The 22,112-nt window shown below is 42.1% G+C and overlaps 1 protein-coding gene across 1 annotated transcript in view; it reads left to right on the forward strand.

Moving 5' to 3' along the window:
• tenm1 (teneurin transmembrane protein 1) overlaps positions 1 to 22,112 on the forward strand; it is a 1,283,715-nt gene that overhangs the window by 1,186,768 nt on the left and 74,835 nt on the right. The window contains exons 24-25 of the mRNA XM_078547452.1: positions 6,313 to 6,679; positions 11,176 to 11,686. Coding sequence (XP_078403578.1) covers positions 6,313 to 6,679; positions 11,176 to 11,686 — 878 coding nt within the window. The remainder of the gene's footprint in view (positions 1 to 6,312; positions 6,680 to 11,175; positions 11,687 to 22,112) is intronic.

Genomic DNA, 22,112 nt, shown 5'->3' on the forward strand with positions numbered 1-22,112 from the left:
ACAAACCACCAAGGTTGAAAAGAGTGAAAGAGATGAGGCAAATCATGGAAGTCATAATTAAGTGACAACCAATATTAGGTTTTGAGCAGCTGAAGATTGTAGAAGAAGTGAAAGATTGGAATTAAAATAATAAAGTTTTCCTACTGAAAAGATATTGACTCTGATGCTAATTCGGAAAATTTGGAGCATAAATTGCCACTCTGTCAAGGTGCAAATCCAGCTGTACTGGAGCCACATGAAGCAAATCAGATTTGGGCAAACAAGCTGACTTAAATTACTAATCACTTTGTGCCCTAAAGAAGCTCCAAACCCATAATCTGATTAACTTGATGTGAACTGCTTACAATCTCTCACTTTGGTGGAAATACATTTTTCTGCTTCTGTAATATAAGTCAATTCTCAAAATTGGATGCTTGTTGCCTTTAAATTACATGTCACTTTCTGCTCTCTCTTTCATTTCAAAATGAATTGCCTCCTTCTTCACAAGCAGCGCTTAGCGTTAAGAGTATTACAGTTATTCAAACAAAGCTAAGGTTCAGAGCCATGCAGTATCAATGTTTCCAGAATTTTTGGTTCTGATGTCAGAGCTCCATTTATGATCGGAATGAGGATTTGTAGAGAATTGGACAGAAACCACCAACTGGAAGTTTTTCTCCAAGCCTTTCACCGACCTGACTTGGAAATATGTCACCATTCCTTCGAGGTCAAAATCCTGGAACTCCCTCCCTAACAGCACTGTGGGTGTACCTACACCGCAGGGACTGCAGAAGTTCAGGAAGGCAGCTCACCACCACCTTCTCAAGGGCAACTAGGAATGGCAATAAATGCTGGCTAAGCCAGCGATGCCCACATCCCATAAATGAATAAAAAAAGGAAAGAAATATTTGAAGCTAATGGAAAGAATCATGAACAAATATTGAAAATTTTAAGGTCAAATGAGAAGGGGTAGAATGGCTTCCCTCTTTTCCCACTCCTTGTCTATCCACAACAGGGTTTTTTAAAAAAGGATATGCTTGCCAATTCAGTGAGTGTTTAACTTTATGTGCTATGACTGTAAAAGACATACACGGACAAGTTTCCTTATAAGTTTTTTAAAAAGAAAAGAGAATAGCATTTATTGTACTTAACGCCAGGTTTAAATAAAAATAATAAAAATGCTCCAACTCTCTCTCACAGAATCACAAAATCACACAGTGCGGAAGAGGCCCTTCGGCCCATCGAGTCTGCACCGACACGTAAGAAACACCTGACCTATCTACCAACCCCATTTACCAGCACTTGACCCATAGCCTTGAATGCTATGATGTGCCAAGTGCTCATCCAGGTACTTTTTAAAGGATGTGAGGCAACCCGCCTCCACCACCTTCCCAGGCAGTGCATTCCAGACCGTCACCACCCTCTGGGTAAAAACGTTTTTCCTCACATCCCCCCTAAGCCTCCTGTCCCTCACGTTGAACTTATGTCCCCTTGTGACTGACCCTTCAACTAATGGGAACAGCTGCTCCCTATCCACCCTGACCATGCCCCTCATAATCTTGTACACCTTGATCAGGTCGCCCTTCAGTCTTCTCTGCTCCAATGAAAACAACCCAAGTCTATCCAACCTCACTTCATAACTTAAATGTTTCATCCCAGGCAACATCCTGGTGAATCTCCTCTGCACCCCCTCCAGTGCAATCACATCTTTCCTATAATGTAGCGACCAGAACTGCACACAGTACTCCAGCTGTGGCCTCACCAAGGTTCTATACAACTCCAACATGACCTCCCTACTTTTGTAATCTATGCCTCGATTGATAAAGGCAAGTGTCCCAAATGCCTTTTTCACTACCCCATTAACATGCCCCTCCACCTTCAGAGATCTATGGACACACACGCCAAGGTCCCTTTGTTCCTCAGAACTTCCTAGTGTCATGCCATTCATTGAATACTTCCTTGTCAAATTACTCCTTCCAAAGTGTATCACCTCACACTTTTCAGGGTTAAATTCCACCTGCCATTTAACTGCCCATTTGACCATCCCGTCTATCTCTTCCTGTAGCCCAAGACACTCAGTCTCACTGTTAACCACCCGGCCAATCTTTGTGTCATCTGCAAACTTACTAATCCTATCCCCCACATAGTCATCTATGTAATTTATATAAATAACAAATAATAGGGGACCAAGCACAGATCTCTGTGGTATGCCACTGGACACTGGCTTCCAGTCACTAAAGCATCCTTCTGTCATCACCCTCTGTCTCCTACAACTAAGCCAACTTTGAATCCACCTTATCAAATTACCCTGTATCCCATGTGCATTTGCCTTCTTTATAAGTCTCCCATGTGGGACCTTGTCAAAGGCTTTGCTAAAATCCATATAAACTACATCAACTTCACTACCCTCATCTACACACCTGGTCACCTCCTCAAAAAATTCAATCAAATTTGTTAGGCATGACCTCCCTCTGACAAAGTCATGCTGACTATCCCTGATCAAACCTTGCCTCTCTAAGTGGAGATAGATTCTCTCCTTCAGAATTGTCTCCAATAGTTTCCCTACCACTGACGTGAGGCTCACTGGCCCGTAGTTCCCTGGCTTATGTTTCCAACCCTTCTTAAATAGCGGAACCATATTAGCTGTTCTCCAGTCCTCTGGCACCTCCCGCGTGGCCAGAAAGGAATTAAAAATTTGGGTCAGAGCTCCTGCGATTTCCTTCCTTGCCTCCCTCAGCAGTCTGGGACACAAATCATCTGAACCTGGAGATTTGTCCACTTTTAAGCCTGCCAACACCACCTTGTCACTCCATATATCAATTTGCTTAGGAACCTCGCAGTCTCTCTCCCTGAGTTCAATATCTTCATCCTCATTCTCTTGAGTGAAGACGGATGTGAAGTATTCATTCAACACTCTAGCGATGTCCTCTGGCTCCACCCATAGATTGCCCCCTTGGTCCCTCATGGGCCCTACTCTTTCCCTGGTTATCCTCCTCCCATTGATATACTTATAAAATATCTTGGGATTTTCCCTACTTTTACCAGCCAGAGCTTTCTCATATCCCTTTTTGCTCTCCACTTGCTTTCTTAAGCTCCACCCTGCACTTTCTGTACTCCACTAACGCCTCCACTGATTTGCTTCCCTTGTACCTGCTAAAAGCCTCTCTTTTCCTTCTCATTGTAACCTGAATATCTCTAGTCATCCATGGCTCTCTGGTCTTGTTACTCCTTCCTATCAACCTAGAGGGAACATGTTGAGCCTGTACCCTCCCCATTTCCTTTTTGAATGCCCCCGCCACTGCTCCTCTGTAGATTTCCCCACAAGTAGCTGTTCCCAGTATACCCTTGGCCAGATCCTGCCTTATTTTACTAAAATCCACTCTCCCCTAATCCAAAACATTTTTTTTGCAACTTGTCTATTTTTTTGTCCATAACTAACTTAAACAGTAGCATGTTGTGCTCGCTATCATTAAAATGCTCCTCCACCACCACCTCGGCCAGCTGTCTGGCTTCATTCCTCAGAATTAGGTCCAGCAATGCGCCGTCCCTTGTTGGACCCTCTACACGTTGACCTAAAAAGTTCTCCTGTACACATTTCAAGAAATCCACTCCATCCAAGCCCTTAACACTATGGGCAGAATTTTACCCTTGATGGCGGACGGGCCCCACTGACTCGGCAGCGGGCGGGCAGCTGATCGCCGCTGCCAAAACGAGCCCCCCGCCATTTTAAGTGGGCGGGCCACCCGACGGGAAGCGCTATGCATTTCCTGTGCGGGGGGGTGGGGAGAGATTCCCCAACTGTCAAAGTGCGCTTTTTCGCGCATGCACGCGAAAGAGCGCACATCTCCCTGAGACTAAGTGTTGTCTCAGGGAGAGCGCTGAAAGTGTTATAAACTTAAAAAATAGAAAAATAAATAAATTATTAACATGTCCCCCTCATGTGACAATGTCACACGAGATGAGGCATGTTAATAAATTTCACATAAAGTTTATTAAAGTTTTTTCAAACACACATGAAGCCACATCCCACCAGTGGATGAGGTTTCATGTTTTTTCAGAAGCTCACTGGGGCTCCTGGCCTGCCCGCCAGCCTTAAGGTTGGACGGGCAGGGCCTTTAATTGGCTTAATTATCCTGTCAATGGCCTCCATTGTCCATTGACAGGTCGGTGGGCGGACAGCTGATTTCGCTGTCCGCCCGCCTTCCTGAATATTTAAATGGGGCGGGATGACATCGGGGGTTCCTCCCGATGTCATCCCACATCATTTTCGCGTCAGCGAGCGGACCCCGTCGCCAACTCGTCGATGGAAAAATTCTGGCCTATGTCTATCCTAATTAATGTTGGGAAAGTTGAAATCACCTAATATAATTACCCTATTATTGTTTTTACACACCTCCGCAAATTGTGCACATATTTGCTCCTCAATTTCCCGCTGACTATCTGGGGGTCTATAATAAACACCTAACAATGTAGCTGCCCCTTTTTTATTCCTAAGCTCTACCGACAAAGCTTCATTCAATGCCCCCTCCAAGATATCATCCCTCCTTACTGCAGTAACTGACTCCTTAACTAATAATGCAATGCCTCCTCCTCTTTTATCCCTTCCCCTGTCTCACCTGAAGATTCCATATCCCGGAATGTTGAGCTGCTAATCCTGCCCCTCCCTCAAACATGTCTCAGTGATGGCTACTATATCACAATTCCACGTGTCAATCCTCACCCTTAACTCATCCGTTTTACCTGTAGTACTCCTGGCATTAAAGTAGAGGCCATCCCGCCTTTCCTTACTCCCTTGCAACTTAATGCATCTATACTCCCTCTGACTTGATTGTTTTACTGTATTATGATGTGTCCCTATTCTGCTAACATTCTGTGTCTCCTCCCACTGCCGAATTAGTTTAAACTCCTCTCAACAGCACTAGCAAACCCGCCCGCAAGGATGTTAGTCCCGCTCTGGTTCAGATGTAGACCGTCCCACTTGTACAGGTCCCACCTTCCCCAGAAACGGTCCCAGTGATCCAGGAATCTAAAACCCTCCCTCCTGCACCTACTCTTAAACCATGTATTCATCTGTGCTATTCTCCTATTTCTGAGCTCGCTAGCATGTGGCACTGGGAGTAATCCAGAGATTACAACCTGAGAGGTCTTGCTTTTTAGTCTACTGCCTAACTCCCTGAATTTTTGATGCAAGACCTCATCCCTCTTTCTACCTATGTCATTGGTACCAACATGTACCATGACCTCTGCCTTAACATCCTCCCCCTTCAGGATGCCCTGCAGCCATTCAGTGACATCCCGGACACTGGCACCAGGGAGGCAACACCATCCTGGAGTCATGTTGACGGCCACAATAGCGCCTATCTGTTCCCCTGACTATAGAATCCCCATACGTGTATTCGAGGGTTCACATCACACACAAGTAAGTTACAAAGTGGGAGGATAGATTAAACACTTTTTTAAAGTACAACAAAAGTCAATAATATTTGAATCTGATAGATTGATGACTTGATTGGTTTTAGGCTGGGCTCTATGGTTCCTCTGGATTTGGTGTCGAGACGATTTAAAAATGTTTATGGATGATTTATCTTTGCTTCTTGAGGCAGCAGGTTGATTCTTAAAACACTACCTGCGGTGTGTAGGCAGTCAAACAATAGACAGGGCTCAAATTAGCAGGCAGGATGGAGAGTGAGAGAGAGAGAATACCTACTCAGGCACCTGCATCTTGTGTTTTCTGCTTCTTCTGTTCTCTGGACTGAAGAAAAACAGTTTCCTAAAAGCACAAAAGAGGGTTAGTTGACTCATCACATGAACCCCTCTCACCAGTTACCCAAACATGGTCATGGCAAGTTGATTCCAGGTCCAAGGTTTAGACATGATTAGTTTATATTTGGATGAGTTCCTTTCTCTGCCGGGGTCAATTGTCCAAAGTGATTTTGTCTAATGGCTTATTACCATGCAGTTGAATATACAGGTGCTGCCTGGATGTTTTGTGAATGGGTTAGGAGATGTAGTCATTCACATTCCTCTAAGGTAATTGTCTTTAATGGGTTCTTCTAGACAACCTGATTCTGTTTTTAATGGCTTTGGAATTTGTAAGGTACAGTCAATGAAATGGTCGGCAATCTTAAAAGCTGCTGTTTTTAAGTCACTGAAATGCTGTTTTTCAGCCTTTTAAAACTCAACCAGTGGTTTCAGCCCAATAAATACATGAAGTCATTTTTGATACAACAAGAAAAATTTATGTTTGCCTTTGCTCAAATACATAAAGAAATTGGAGACCAAATTTGTCATTCTTAAACAGATCATTGATAAAGTCCGAATCGTTTCTCTTTGCAGGTGCGCCTTGAATGGCCGACTGATCTGGTTGTCAACCCCATCGATAATTCCCTCTACGTGCTCGATAACAACATTGTACTGCAGGTCTCAGAAACCAGTCGTGTACGGATTGTTGCAGGCCGGCCTATCCATTGCCAGGTACCAGGCATCAACCATTTTCCCATGAGCAAGGTGGCTGTTCACTCCACTCTGGAGTCAGCCAGAGCCATTGCTGTTTCTCACAGTGGAGTACTTTACATTGCGGAGACAGATGAGAGAAAGATCAACCGCATACAGCAGGTCACTACCAATGGTGAGATCTTCATTTTTGCTGGCACATCAACAGAATGTGACTGCAAGATTGACCCCAACTGCAACTGCTTCTCAGGTAATGCTATATTAATTTGAGATTTGTTCAGAAACCACTGAATCCAATGACTAATTATTACATAGTATTTACAGCACAGAAACAAATCATTGGGCCCAACCGGTCCATGTCGACGTTTATGTTCCATGTGAGCCACATGATGCAGCTGCACTTCAGCTAAATGATTTGAATGGTTGAAAGGTACTTTCCGGTTGAGTAAGGTCCATCTGTCTGGACATTCCAGTTGTGAACAACCCAGTAATTTGGATAATTGAAAACTAAGCAGCTAATGTTTACTTTTCAAACATGTTTAAAACAAAAAAGAGGATAGCTCGATTTTTCACCCACCCATTTAGATATTGGAAATATTCTTTCAGCCCAGTTACAGAATTCTCACTTTTTCTCCGCACAGTTGATTTCCAAGCAGAGTTTCTACAACCATTTTGTTCTCATGCCCCTAAACAGCAATATCTACCCGATTCTCCCTTCCTCCCCACCTTGGACTTCACTCGGGTGAAGCATTACACAATTCAAGTTTTTTAACGATTACATGGTAATATCTGATAGCATACTGGGTTTACCTAAGGGCAGCAATATAGCATATGACTGTTTATCTTTTACAGAGATCTATTAATAATGAAATTGCTCAGGTAAAAATTTGCGTAAACTGGATCATTTTACTCCATCCTGTTCTGTTCTCACTCTACATTGGTTTAACCCTGGTCTCTCTGGTTATCTGGGAAAAAGACATTGGGATAATTCTGTACTATCACATATGTATTTTTAAAACTAGATCACCGGCCTACTGAACAGTGTAGGGGAGAGAAACTAATGATGATTAATGTTGTCGATTTCTGAAAAGGGCAAAATTCAATTGGGACAAAGATTTAGTTTTGATATTTGCTTTTCTGCTGATAAGTATTTATTAGCTTCTGTAATGATAAATGTTTTCACATCATGAGAATCAAAAGTAAGCATAAAAAAGGAATCCCTTTTTAAAATGGTTTTGGAGTTAAGCTTACAATATATAAATTTGCAAGCAAATCCTGAATTGCATTTGTGGTTTAACATTTTGATTTTGTCACTACAATAATTTCTCTTACACTGGATCTATTTTAAAGGCTCTCTGCTGTTAGGCCAGATGTTTCATTGGATGAGGGGAAAAGGCCGCTGCTGCAGCTCAGTAATTTCAGTGATTCAACAGTTGTTTACCAGTCCTGAGGGCTTGAGTAGAATCGATAAGGTCAAAGGTTGCTTTATATTTTTGTGTTTAGCTCAGCACAGCATAAGATTTGATCTAAGGCAAAGACCTGCAGGCACCCCCCTCATCGTTTCCACTCCCAGTGTCCCCCCAATCGCTGTTGGGCTCATTGGAGAGCACTTATTCAGCACTGCCGCTAATGTCTATTCTGAGGCCCAATGAAAATTCAGCTCTTGGGTGATGTCAGAAGCGCAGAACTTTATGGGCAGAATTTTGCCGTCAGCGAGCAGGGGGCGGGGCCCACTCGCCGACGCGTAAAATGACACAGGATGACGTTGGGCGGAACCCCCGACATCATCCCTCCCCATTTAAATTTTCAGGAAGGCGGGGGCACAGCAAAATCAGCTGTGCGCCCGCTGACCTGTCAATGGCCAATTGAGGCCATTGACAGTATCATTTAAACAATTAAAGGACCTGCCTGTTCAACCTTAAGGTTGGTGGGCAGGCCAGGAGCCCCAGCAGCAAATAGAGAAAACATGAAACCTCAACCAGCGGGTTGAGGTTTCATGTAGGGTTTTAAACGTTTTAATGAAGTTATTATGTTAATTATGAACAAGTCCCATCTCATGTTGTCACATGAGTGGGACATGTTAGGGATTTCTTTTTCTCTATTTTTAATATTTTTATAAGTGTCAGCAATCTCCCTGAGGCAGCACTTTGCCTCAGGGAGATGTGCGCTCTTTCGTGCGCATGCGCATAAGAGCGCATTCTCGCTTTTGGGGAATTCCCCCTGCCCGCACAGGAAGTGCATAGCGCTTCCCGCCGGACGTCACGCTGGGCGGGCCAATTCATAACATGGCGGCGGGGCCCACTTCTCTGGCGGGGATCGACTCCCCGCCCGCCGGAGATTGGGTCGGGCCCGCCCGCCCGACGAGTAGAAAATTCTGCCCTACATTGTATAGATCCTGAAAAGCTACAGCAAAGAATTCCTCCAGTTATTTTGCCATATTTAGATGTCTACTACATATCTAAATAACCATGGAAACTGACCATATGATGTCTACCTGTTTGCTGGAAGCTTTCCATGATCAGTGGACACTATAAGCTACTAAATGTTTTATTGACAGATTTAACAACTGCCATTGAAAAATATTACTGGTTATTGATCTTTAGTTTAGACAGCGTGTCCATTATGTGGTGTCTTCTTTATTGGGAGAATGAGGAGTTTGAAGTTCACCTTATTCCCCAAAGCACAATTGGCTGTAATTTGGGCAACATACTTGAAGTAAGGGAATGCCCACAAATGGCACATACAATGTCAATGCCAGTCCTCACAGCAGTACACACCATGGCTAATAATGTACAGATGAGATTCAGGGCAATCAGCTATAACATCTATTATGGAAATAATGACTTTACGCCTAATCAGATTGTAAAAGTCTATTGGATTGAAGCACATATTAATTGTTATTCATTTTCCAAACTCTGATTTTTTTCTATATCAAAAGCAAAAGGCATCCATTTATCACTTCTTGTCCTCATCATGCATTTTAGCTTGTTCATTTTCTGTATTTTCTCCCCTCTTTACCCTAATGATTAGTTCCATGGGCATATATGGGTCTTTGGCCCAAGTGACCATTCATCATGCATGACTTTAGAGAGTGAGAATTAATAAGCACATCCATCTTGGAGCCATCACATCCCAGCTCAATCCTTTATGCACACTCATTCACCTTCCAAGTGGGTTAACTGCACAACCAGAAAGAATGGGAACCATGGCCAACTTTTGCTTCCCTTACCCAAAGGCCTTGAGATCAACTGTATCTTTCTCCAAATACCTCCACCCTCCCCCACTTCGCCTTCCACGCACACTCACTCCTTGCTACCAAGTTGAGATCAACTAATTGAGCAGAGCCCAGAAATCCACATTGGGGCCTTCTGGGCTTTACAGCTCATTGTTGCTGGAGCACTGGGGCCAAACTTTATTCATTTTAAAAGTTGAATTTGTGCATTTTGAAATATTGCAATCTCTCTTTAGAAATTTGGAGAGTCTTACTGTGTGAACAGAAATTCCTCATAACTTGTTCCTTATGGAATTCAAGTATTCCAATGCTTGAATATGGACTAGAATGTCCCCGGTTCAATACATGGCCTGTAAAGAGTAAACTGTTCTCAGCCGGCATGGTTGAAGTGGACTATAGGTTTTCCACTCCTGATTTCTGTTCTGTGACCCATGGAGTTTGAATGTGAACAACAGGTGAGAACAGGATCAGGCTCAGTTACCATGCCCTCCACATTGAAGCAGTCTGTCAGCATGCACTGTCAAGGTTGACACTTGAAGAACAGCAAGTTGGACAAAAGTGCTGGAGAACTGCTAGTGTACATAGAATGAGAAGTGAGCAAGTCAGAAGAAGAGGGGATAAAATTGGAACAACGTTTTTTCAAAGTCAAATAACGATTATATTTTTTAAGATATAGATCTGTGGTTTGTGTTAAATGACTGACATGCAACTGTCAAAGAGTGAGACAGAATTCATTACACTGCCATGAATTTCAAATATATTTCTCAATGAATTGTTTCTGTATCACAAGGTATAATCTCATAATTTTTTAACTTTTTGTCTAAAATATGTGCTCATCAAGCTGCTGCAAAGCTAGTTGATGCATTTGTAAAGCACAATTGGCTTCAGCACCCCTGATGAGGGAAGTGAAACATCAGCCCGGGATTCTGATACCTGTGCTGAAAGGCCTGTGGGTCGAGAGTACGCTCTGACTCAGCTGTGATTTCCCTCAATGGTCAAATAACCTGTTGATGCTCACTGTTTAGACTCTCGCCTAAAGAATGGGCACCTGGGGGAGTTATCAATCTTCTGTTGGCATTCACTGCACTGCATCCCAGCCAGTATCAACGCTTTCAGAAAATGAAAAGGAAATTTACAAAAATGACTATACTCCGATAGCTGTAATTAATAAAGGAAGTTTAATAATGGGGAAGTTGATAATCTATTAACAACTGGCTGATCAGATTTTCAAAATAATAGCCACAGAATAAACAGGGTTTCTCCAGCTGATGGGAGGTGTTCGGGGGATGGGGGCTGGTGGGGATTGAGTGGGGGGGTGCGCAGGGGAGAGAGGTTTGCACAAACATTGGCTGTAGATTTGAGGGAGTAGTAGCTTTTTATGTTAACTGTACTTTTCTTCCAAATGTAACATCACATTTGTGTGGACTCCTAGATTTATTCCAATGGTTTCTAGTTGGTGATCTAAAAAAACACTTATGTTGTTATTAATATCATCCCTTCTCCCCTCTCTCTAGGTGATGGTGGCTATGCCAAGGATGCAAAGTTGAAAACACCAACCTCCTTGGCCGTTTCTCCAGATGGTACATTGTACATAGCGGACCTTGCCAACATCCGCATCCGAGCAGTGAGGAGGAATAAACCCCGCTACAACCACTTGAATGTTTATGAAGTAGCTTCACCAGCAGATCAAGAGCTGTATCTCTTTAACATTAATGGGACCCACCTGAATACTTTGAACTTAATAACGGGAGATTATGTTTATAACTTCAGTTACACAAGTGAGGGCGACGTTAGCACCATTACCGGCAACAATGGCAATTCACTACATATTCGAAGAGATGCTAATGGTGCACCTCAATGGCTTGTGGTGCCTGGTGGTCAGGTATATTGGTTAACTATCAGCAACAATGGGGCCTTGAAAAGGGTATCTGCCCAGGGCCATGACTTAGCAATGATGACATACCATGGCAACACCGGTCTGCTAGCAACAAAGAACAATGAAAATGGCTGGACAACAGTTTACGAGTAAGATATTGTTAGTGTTTTTTATATATTTGATTTCTGTTTATAAAATTTACTTGCTACAATAAGTAGAGCTATGCACTTTTGCACTGCATCTGTTAAAATATAAAGTTGTATCATTAACACTTGGGAATTAATTTTATCCAACCTACCTGGAAGCAATGGGAAAGGGACAGGATTGGGGCAGCCTATAAAATGAAGCATTCTACCTTACTGTTCCTTTTTGCACTGAAGTCCAGCTGGCCATCATTTTAGCTGCCCACTGCAGTTAGGTAGCTTAGGTACCTGCCAGGAGCCGCATAAACCAATGCAAATTTCCCTAATGTGACAATGGGACCTCAATTATACTTTAGCCCAGGAAAGCCACCACCAGGTGAAGGCAAACCATGCAGATGCTGGAAATCTGAAATAAAAACGGAAAATGCTGGAAATACACAGCAGGTCAAGCAGCATCTGTGGAGAAAGAAGCAGAGTTAATAGGATGATCTTTCTTCAGACCTGAAATGTTAACTGTTTCTCTCTGCAGATGCTGCCTGAGCTGCTGTGTATTTCCAGCATTTTCTGTTTTTATACCAGGTGAATGCAGGTTGGTGGCTATGTTGAAGGACAAAGATGCTCCCCAAGATAAGTGAAAAAAGTTCCTTTTCAGGGCCAGGGCTCTCCCATGCTCCACATGGATAGTTCCCACTGGCCTTTTCATAGCTTTGACTGTTAGAACTTGCATATATTTGAACCCCTCAGTCTCTGTACATCCATATCCTTCAGGGCCTTCTTCCTGTTTTATTTTCCTGAAACATATTGGGCCTTAATTTGCTGTTGCAGGACCTCTAACACCACCTACTGTAAGTCAGACTTATCTTTGCTTGTTTAGGTTTTTAATTTTTTGCATGACAAGTTGCTGAAAGTGCAAGCTAATAATATCATAGCAAGGGAAACAGGGCATCTGGGACCTGAGTGAATAGGGCAAGTAACGATGTATCTCCTTCGGCCATCAGATTGAAGGATGGTGAAATTAATAATGTAAAGGCTGAGCTGGAATTTTGAATTAGAGGAGGTCAATTCAAGATCAAATAAGTTACAGAAAGAGAAATTCAGAGAGTAAAAGAGAGAGGGAGGGTGAGAGAAAGAAGAAATAGAAAGGAAAAGTAAATTTTAAGAAACCTTACATATTACAGTTTTAAAATCTCTAATAACAATTGGAACATGAAGGAATTATATTCTATCCATGTGATAGTTCATTTTCAGTATCACAGAGGTTGTTAAAAGAGTACTTCAACAGGAATGGACATGGCTGAATTTTTTGAGGAAAGGTTTTGTTTGTATTTACCACAAAAATACAGCAACTCATGCCATTCAACACGTTCCAATGCTGAGGCAGACAGCAAGATGACATATCTAGGACAGCAACTTATAGATTTCTGCATTTCACAACATCTGAAGTTTCTGTATCATTTAAGTATAAATAACAGTGAGCACCATTAACCTCACCATTATTTTGACAGCAGATTCCAGCTCATTACCTCAACACATCCTTCTAAAATTGCATCTTTCACCTGTTTATCATTCAGATAAACTGTCTGTCTCTTCATGGTTTCACTTGAAGTCCTCTTCACAGTATGAGGAGGACCTTCTATTTTCGTGTATTAAGCAAATTTTGAGAAATTACCCCTGATGCCCAAATCCGTGTCAAGAACCTATACTGAGAGCAAAACTGGACCAAGCACTGACCCCCTGGGTTACAGCACTTTGAGGTTTCTTCAGTCTGAGCAAAACCCTTTACCCTAATGCTTTATTTCCTGTCTGTCAACCAACTTTCTATCCCTGCTGTCCCATTTCCTCCTAGAAATGCTGTTTTTTTTGTGAGATACCTTAACAAATGCTTTATTAAACCCATATCCATATCTACTCCGCTCCCTTTACTTAGCCACTCCGTCACTTCTTCAAAAATTTCTATTAAATACATTGCAAAACTTACATCAACAAATCAGTGCTAACTGTCTTTGTTATGTTTGAGGTTTTTATTCAACACAGGATTCACTATGTGGTCTACACCCAAAAATTCCGACGTTTTGGTGCTGAAATCGATTGTAGTATTGAATTTTGAATTAAGCGAAAAGCAAATTTGGTTTTAATTATCAAATCATTTGAATATGGCAAACAAACTTTATTCCTTTGCAAGCTGACTTATAGCTTGTTAATTAAATAATTTATCCCAGTTAGGAAAATGCCCCACCCTCCTTTTCAATTCTCTTCAAAATGCTCACTCTCTTTATATTTAGTTACGGCTGCTATTTCTGTGCCTGTGCTTGACACTGCCAATCATCTGATACCTGGCCACTTATGCTTGGGGTTGTTGATTTTCTGACGCCCTGCTGTTCCTGCACAAGGACTGTCAATCATCTGCTAATATTCAAGGTTATCAGTCTCCCAGTGCTCAGCACTTGCTCCTTCGCAGTCTCAGTCAGTAAAATACAGCCTTTTTCTAGCCAGCTCAGACTTTACCCCCGTCACTCGCCTTTTTAACCATAAATGCAACATAAATGTCCAAAATTGTGTAGTTATGTTACTCAAGTCTAATACTGTAAACAGATCATCTGTTTGATGTATGCAAATAGATGATTTAAATCATGACATTCAAATATACTGATTAAGGGCAGGCACTCATTACAATTAGTTACATTATAAATGACGTGCAATGTAGTTGATTGAGGTAATTCTAGGTCCATTTCATCAGCTCAAAATGAGTTGATTGAGGAGCAGAGCTTCTTGGTAAACAGATTAATATCATAAGACTAAAAATAACTCTGAGAAAGAAACAATGAGGCCAATGTAATGACATAAATTCAAGTGGAATTATGTATGTGTTTAAACGACAGCCCTCTAAACATCTCAACAAACAGATCTCTGTGCCTGTACCTCTCCTCCTGATATATGGTTGGAAAAACAATCCCCTACAAAAATCATCAGAAAATAAGAATACACTACATTATAAAAAGAAATCTCACTGAAAGGCTGTGTTAGTCAGAAATGCTCCTATCCCTACTGAGACTCTTATATTTCTCAGATAAAGCACTATTGGTACTTGCTAAATAATCCAGCGCATAGGAAGAAAAGAGCTCCAATATGCACCAATTAACAGATGCAGAACAATGAGCAGGTATTTCATAAGCAGACATTTCATAACGCTCAGCAAAAATTTATCCCGGTCAAAAAGGAATCGATGAGAAGGATGAACCACCCTTGGTTAACAAAGGCGGTCAAATAGAGTATCCAATCAGAAACTAAGGCATACAAAGCGGTGAAAACTAGTGGTAGGCCAGAGGATTGAGATTTTTTTAGGAGCCAGAAGCGAATGACTAAAAAGCTAAGAAAAGGGAAGAAAATTTATTATGAAAGTAAATTGGCAAGAAATATAAAAACAAAGAGCGAGAACTTCTACAGGGAAATAAAAAGAAAGACAGTGGCTAAAGTGAGCGTGGGACCCTTGGAGGATGCGATTGGAGAATTGATAACAGGGAACAGGGAAATGACAGATAATTTAAACCAATATTTTGCATTGGTCTTCATGGTAGAGGACACTATAAACATTCCAAGGATATCAGATAAGCAAGGAGCTAATGGGAGGAAAGATCTTGTAACAGTCTCTATCACGAGGGACAAAGTATTGGAGAAACTAATGGGACTAAAGGCAGACAAGTCACCAGGACCTGCTGGCCTGCATCTAAGAGTTTTAAAGGAAGTGGCTGCAGAGATAGTGGAGGCATTGGTTGAAATATTCCAGAACTCACTGGATTCTGGGAGGGTCCCAGAGGATTGGAAAATTGCTAATATAATGCCCCTGTTCAAGAAGGGAGGGAGACAAAAAGCAGGAAACTATTGGCCAGTCAGCCTAATATCTGTCATTGGGAAAATGCTAGAGTCCATTATTAAGGAAGAAATAGCAGAACATTTAGAAAAGCTCAATGCAATCAAACAGAGTCAGCATGGTTTTGTGAAAGGGAAATCATGTTTGACAAATTTGCTAGAGTTCTTTGAGGATATAACAAGTAGAGTTGATAAAGGGGAACTTGTAGATGTAGTGTATTTGGATTTCCAAAAGGCATTCGATAAGGTGCCACATAAAAGGTTATTGCACAAGATAGGAGCTCATGGTATTGGGGATAATGTATTTGCATGGATTGAGGATTGGTTAACACACAGAAGACAGAGAGTTGGGATTAATGGCTCTTCTTCAGGTTGGAAAGCCGTAACTACTGGAGTGCCACAAGGATCAGTGCTAGGGACTCAGTTAGTTATTATCTATATTTTTGACTTGGAGGAGAGGACAGTGTGTAATGTATCCACATTTGCTGACAATACAAAAATAGGTGGGAGGGCATAAGGAATCTGCAAGGGGATATAGATAGGTTGAGTGAGTGGGCAACAGCTTGGCAGATGGAGTTTAATGCAGGAAAGTGTGAGGCCATGCACTTTGGTAGGAAAAATCAAAAGGCAGACTATTATTTAAATGGAGAGAGGCTCCAAAAAAATGTAGCACAGGGGGATCTGGGTGTTCTTGAGCATGAAACACGAAAAGCTAACATGCAAGTGCAGCAAGTAATTAAGAAGGCAAATGGAATTTTGGCCTGTATTGCTAGGGGGTTGGAGTTTAAAAATAGGGAAGTCTTATTACAACTGTGCAGGGTGTTGGTGAGGCCGCAACTGGAGTACTGTGTACAGTTTTGGCCCCTTTATATAAGAAAGGATATATTGGCATTGGAGGCAGTTCAAAAGAGATTCACTAGGCTGATTCCTGAGATGAAGGGGTGACTTATCAAGAATGGCTAAACAGGTTAGACCTTTATTCATTTGAGTTTAGAAGAATGAGGGGTGATCTTATTGAAACGTACAAGATTCTGTGGGGGCTTGACAGGGCAGATGTTGAGAAGCTGTATCCACTAGTGGGGGAATCTTGAACTAGGGGACGTAGTTACAGAATAAGGGGATACTCATTTAAAACTGAGATGCGAAGGAATTTCTTCTCTCAAAGGATAGTGAATGTCTGGAATTCTCTACCCCAGAGAGTTGTGGAAGCTAGATCACTGAAAGTATTTAAAGAGGAGGTAGATAGATTTTTGAAATACCAGGGAGCTGAGGGTTATGAGGATCACAGAATCACAGAGTGCAGAAGAGGCCCTTTGGCACATCGAGTCTGCACCAACACGTGAGAAACACCTGACCTACCTACCTAATCCCATTTACCAGCATGTCTTAATTTTTTTTTCTTTATTAAAATTTTTGAAACTTAAACTAATTTCCCTGAGGTAGCGCTGTGCCTCATGGAGATTTCTGCACTCTTTCACGCGCATGCGTGAACGAGTGCAGGCCCTGACTCAGGGAACCCCCCACCCGCCTGCACAGGGAGTGCTCGACGCTTCCGGGCGTGCGTCACACTGGGCGGGCCTTAATTGGCCCGTCCATGTAAAATGGTAGTGCGGACCCGATCGTGGGCGCCGAATGAGTCCGCGCCTGCCCACACAACCCCCCCAATGGGGGGAAAATTCTACCCTATGTGTGCACAAACAGGCTTATTTCATGTGTGTATCACATGACCAGACCCACTTTTCACTTGGGCCTCCAGTAATCAGATACATTTCCACCGACGCGAGCAGTTCCATTTAATGCATGTGCTTCCTCGCAGGATTGCATAAATTACACTGAGCTGTCTGTCAGTGATGTTACCTCATTCTTAGATTCGGTGACTGAGAATTACAATTGACACAGGCCAGGATTTTCCCCTCGGCGATTTGGGAGCGGGGCCCGGTCGCCGAGGGGAAAATGACACGGGATGATGTCGGGAGGAACCCCCGATATCATCCCAGTCCACTTAAATTTTTAGTAAGGCAGGCGGACAGCGAAATCTGCCCACCGACCTGTCAATGGCCAATTGAGGCCATTGACAGGCTAATTAAAGTAATTAAAGACCTGCCTGTCCAACCTTAAGGCTGGCGGACAGGCCAGGAGCCCCAGCGGCCTTCAGATTATTCATGAAACTTCATCCACTGGCGGGATAAAGTTTCATGTCCGTTTTGTAAAAAATTAATAAAGTTTATGTGTTCTTTATTAACATGTCCCATCTCGTGTGACATTGTCACATGAGGGGGACATGTTAATAATTTTTTAATGTTTCTATTTTTAAAGTTTTTTCCACTGTCACTAATCTCCCTGAGGCAGCACTTTGTCTCAGGGAGCAGTGCGCTCTTTCGCACTTATGCGCAAAAGAGCGCACTTTGACAGATGGGGATTCCCTCCCCCTCCTGCACAGGGAGCGCATAGCGCTTCCCGTCGGGGATGCCGCTGGGTGGGCCTTAATTGGCCCGCCCACTTAAAATGGCGGCGGGCCCCGTTTCAGTGGCAGGGGTCAGCTGTCCGCCCGCCATCCAAGCAGGTGGGGCCCAACCGCCATCCGAGGGCAAGATTCTGTCCACAATCTTCCACTAAATCTAACACCTTTATTGAGAATATTAAGCAAATCAGTTTCAATTAAATCATACAGTTCCCCCTCAGTGGTCAATCTGAGATGACTCTAGGTCACTTGGGATTAATCTTTGACCAAGATCTTCCTGCTTGATTCACCAGGACTCTTCCTGTCAGTACGTATCTTCTGTCTTCTTTCTGGAGCCCTGCCCTTCGATATGTATCTTCTGTCTTCTTTCATGAGTGTGGGTCTATTTCAGGGGTTTACATACAGAATACACTTTTTGAAAGGGTTCAAGCACAATTCTCTTCTGGATGTGGATTGGTTAGTTGGGTGCATGATTGGCTGTAGGTTGCTTAGCAACATGGATACAAAATTGGCCGAGTAATAGGAAACAGTGAGTAATGGTCAATGGATATTTTTCGGGCCGGGGGCAGGTTTGTAGTGGAGTTCCCTGGAGGTGGGTGTTGGGACTCTTGCTTTTCTGATATACATTAATGATCTAGATCTTGGTGTGCACGGGACAATTTCAAAGTTTGCAAATGATACGAAACTTGGAAGCATTGTAAGCTGTGAGGAGGATAGTATAGAACTTCAGAAGGATATTGACAAGTTGGTGGAGTGGGCAGATAGGTGGCAGATGAAGTTCAATGTGGGGAAGTGTGAGGTGATGCATTTTGGTAGGAAGAACATGGACACAGAATATAAAATAAGGAGTGAAATTTTGAGGGGGGTGCAGGAGCTGAAAGACCAGGGTGTGTATATGCATAGATCATTGAAGGTGGCAGGACAGATGGAGAGAGCAGTTAATAAAGCATACAGTATGCTGGGCTTTATTAATAGGGGTATAGAGTACAAGAACAGGAAGGCTGTGATAAGCTTATATAAGACACTAGTTAGACCTCAGCTGGAGTATTGTATACAGTTCTGGGCACCACGCTATAGGAAGGATGTGAACGCATTGGCGGGAGTACAGAAGAGGTTTACAAGAATGGTTCCAGGGACGAGAAACTTGAGTTATGAAGATAGATTAGAGAGGTTGGGACTGTTCTCCTTGGAAACGAGAAAGCTAAGAGGAGATTTGATGGAGGTGTTCAAAATCATGAGGGGGCCAGATGGAGAAGTTAAGGAGAAACTGTTACCACTTGTGAAAGGATCGAGAACGGGAGGGCACAGATTTAAAGTGATTTGCAAAAGAAGCAAGTGTGCCGTGAGAAAAGACTTTTTCACACAGTAAGTGGTTCGGGTCTAGAATGCACTACCTGGAAGTGTGGCAGAGGCTGATTCAATCAAGGCATTCAAGCGGGCATTAGATGATTATTTAAATAGAAACAATGTGCAGGGTTACAGGGAAAAGACAGAAGAATGGCACTAAGTCATAATGCTCATTTGGAGAGCCGAATGACCTCCTTCTGCGTCATAACAATTCTGTGATTCTGTGAAGTTGTCTTCCATTGGCTTAGCCATATAAGAACGGCTTCTTGTCCTTCTGTGATTACCTGTCTGGTTGCAATCAGCCTACAGTGATTTCAAACAGTTTGTTGTGATTAACTGTCCTATTCAGTTCTAATTGTTCTATTCAATTCAGCAGTATCACTGCAATTAGCAAGTATCGATATAATTAGCAAGTATTGCATCCATCCGATTTCCACATAACAAACACTGCTGTGAACTTGTAGCCAGTACATTAACCCTTTCCCTACACATCCAAATTCACAAATACAATTGAGTACATCCAGTTTCTTGTGATGCCTAGAGAACACATGTTCAGTTCCAATTTCTGTCACTGTTGGTGAGCTGCCCAGGCCTAGGGTTCATACCAGTCACTAACAGTATTAGTCTGGGCCAGTCTGTGCTCCACCTTTGGCTGGGTAGATGGGCTGCAGAGTCCTGGGGAGTTATGTTTTCAGTCCTTGGGGTTGGAATCTTTTGTCAATCCCTATTAATGTAGAAGTGCCTGACATCATTAGCAGTATGGTAAAATGAATCTATCTGCAGACCCTATCAGCATGAAGGATCCACCTTTGATTTTTGTAATAGTTAACTTCTCCAGGCTCCAACCAAAAACAAAACCAGAAACCCCAACTCTTATATCTAACAAGGAGAATTAGCAAAGATTCGTTATGCAGAAGCATTTTGTCTGTAGTGCAATTTCAACCTCTAACAATTAAAAATAAACCCTAAATAAAGACCAAATAATAAATTAACTAGAATATGTAAGAATTAATTTGTGTTAGCCTGTGGTCTACAATCATTTTGCATTAATTTTAATGTTTTCTTTCCAGTCTATTTCCATTTCATCCTCTAATTAAAATGTGATTCAGATTAACCTTCCTTCGTTACTGTGTTGCTGTAACAAAACGACTGAAAACCTGATGCCACAGTTACCTGTATCCATGATCTTAGATGCTCTGGTATAAAAGCTGGACTGTTTATGAACGGTCATAACAGTATAGTCACTTTACACTGTGATAGGTTGAAATAAATCTCACTGTGCAACAGAAGATATCCTATTTTGCTTGAAGCGATGTGCTTTTCAAAAATTCTTCCAGAGTGTTTCTGTACTGCATTTGTAAGAACAGTGGCATAGTGCACCCTCTACTGGCTCCAATTCCATCATGGAAATGACTTGCTAATATTTCTGTGCAGAGACTTTGAACTTGATTTTGTGGTCTGCTGCAAAGTGACAGTGCTTGCCACTCACTTCAAAGATCTAGCAATCTCTGTGGCCTGTATTTCCACTTTCTCGATGTTGATTTGATTCTGACACCAGCGATAGAGAACTGCAGTGTCCAGTGACAGTGTTATCTTCAAGCAGGCTGAGCAACTCATCACATTGAAGAATTCTCATAAACAACAAAGCAGGAAGTAAAAAGATAAATAATCCTTACTTTTTAAGAATTTTACAGAGAATGAAATAAAGATTGGGGTAGATTATGGTAGAAACAGAAACTTCATAAACTTTAAAATTATTTTAACAATCTATGGAATATTTTATCATAATGGAAAGATTCGACATTCCACAAATATAAAATTAGCTTGTCAGGGCCTGAGAGATTGTTCAGCGGCAATCAGAATTTAGTGGACCATTAAAAATCCAGTGACACTGAGGTGTAACTTTTGCAAGGATTTTTACAGGGAAACTAATAGCATAAAAAGTTGAAGTTCACATCAATTCAGTGATTTCTAAGATGTCCAACTGTAAGGACTTTGACATTGCATCATGTGGAGGATATCACTGGCAGCAATTTCTGGATTTCTGCATTTACCAGCACATGTGCAGATGCCAGATGTTGCTGTCGTTTTCACAGTAATGACAGTAAACGCTATCAGTTCTGCAATCATTACAACAGCAAAATCTGGGTTATTGTGTTTGCCACTGCTCATTGACTAGTTTAAAAAGGGAATCTTGCCTTAAAGGCAAGTTCACCTGTTATACACCCTACATGATTTTCTTTTCCATTAAAGTCAATGGACAGGAAAATAGGCAAATTGTGTAACGAGTGGCTAATTCAAAATCATCTGTTTTATGCTACCATCAGAAGCTAAAATTGTCTCTGAGAGTTAGCTATGAGTAAAAGAATAAGATATATTGTTTAAGATAGATTCTATCTCCATTGACAGAGAGGTGGCTAGGATATAGAAAACCGAGAGTAAAGACAAATGTTTATTGTTTTGGGTTGGAGGGATATAGGTAGTGATGCACCCTAGGGATCTATGATGGGATCTTTTGTTTTTCATTGAAAATATTTTAAGATTTTGGGCATTGGTACAAGAAGAATTATTTTGAAGATTGATGATCACACCAAGTCATGGGCATAGCAAAATATGTGGGAGACTACATGAGGACTTAGACCTGTTCATGTAGTGGGCAGAGGTAGTCCAATGTAGACAAATGTGAACTAGTATTCCTAAGGGAAAAAGAAAATGTGCAGATGACGTGTGCCAGGCAGACCAAATCCACGAGGGAAA

Source organism: Cetorhinus maximus, chromosome 8, assembly GCF_964194155.1.
Source record: "Cetorhinus maximus chromosome 8, sCetMax3.hap1.1, whole genome shotgun sequence".
Classification (NCBI taxonomy): domain Eukaryota; kingdom Metazoa; phylum Chordata; class Chondrichthyes; order Lamniformes; family Cetorhinidae; genus Cetorhinus; species Cetorhinus maximus.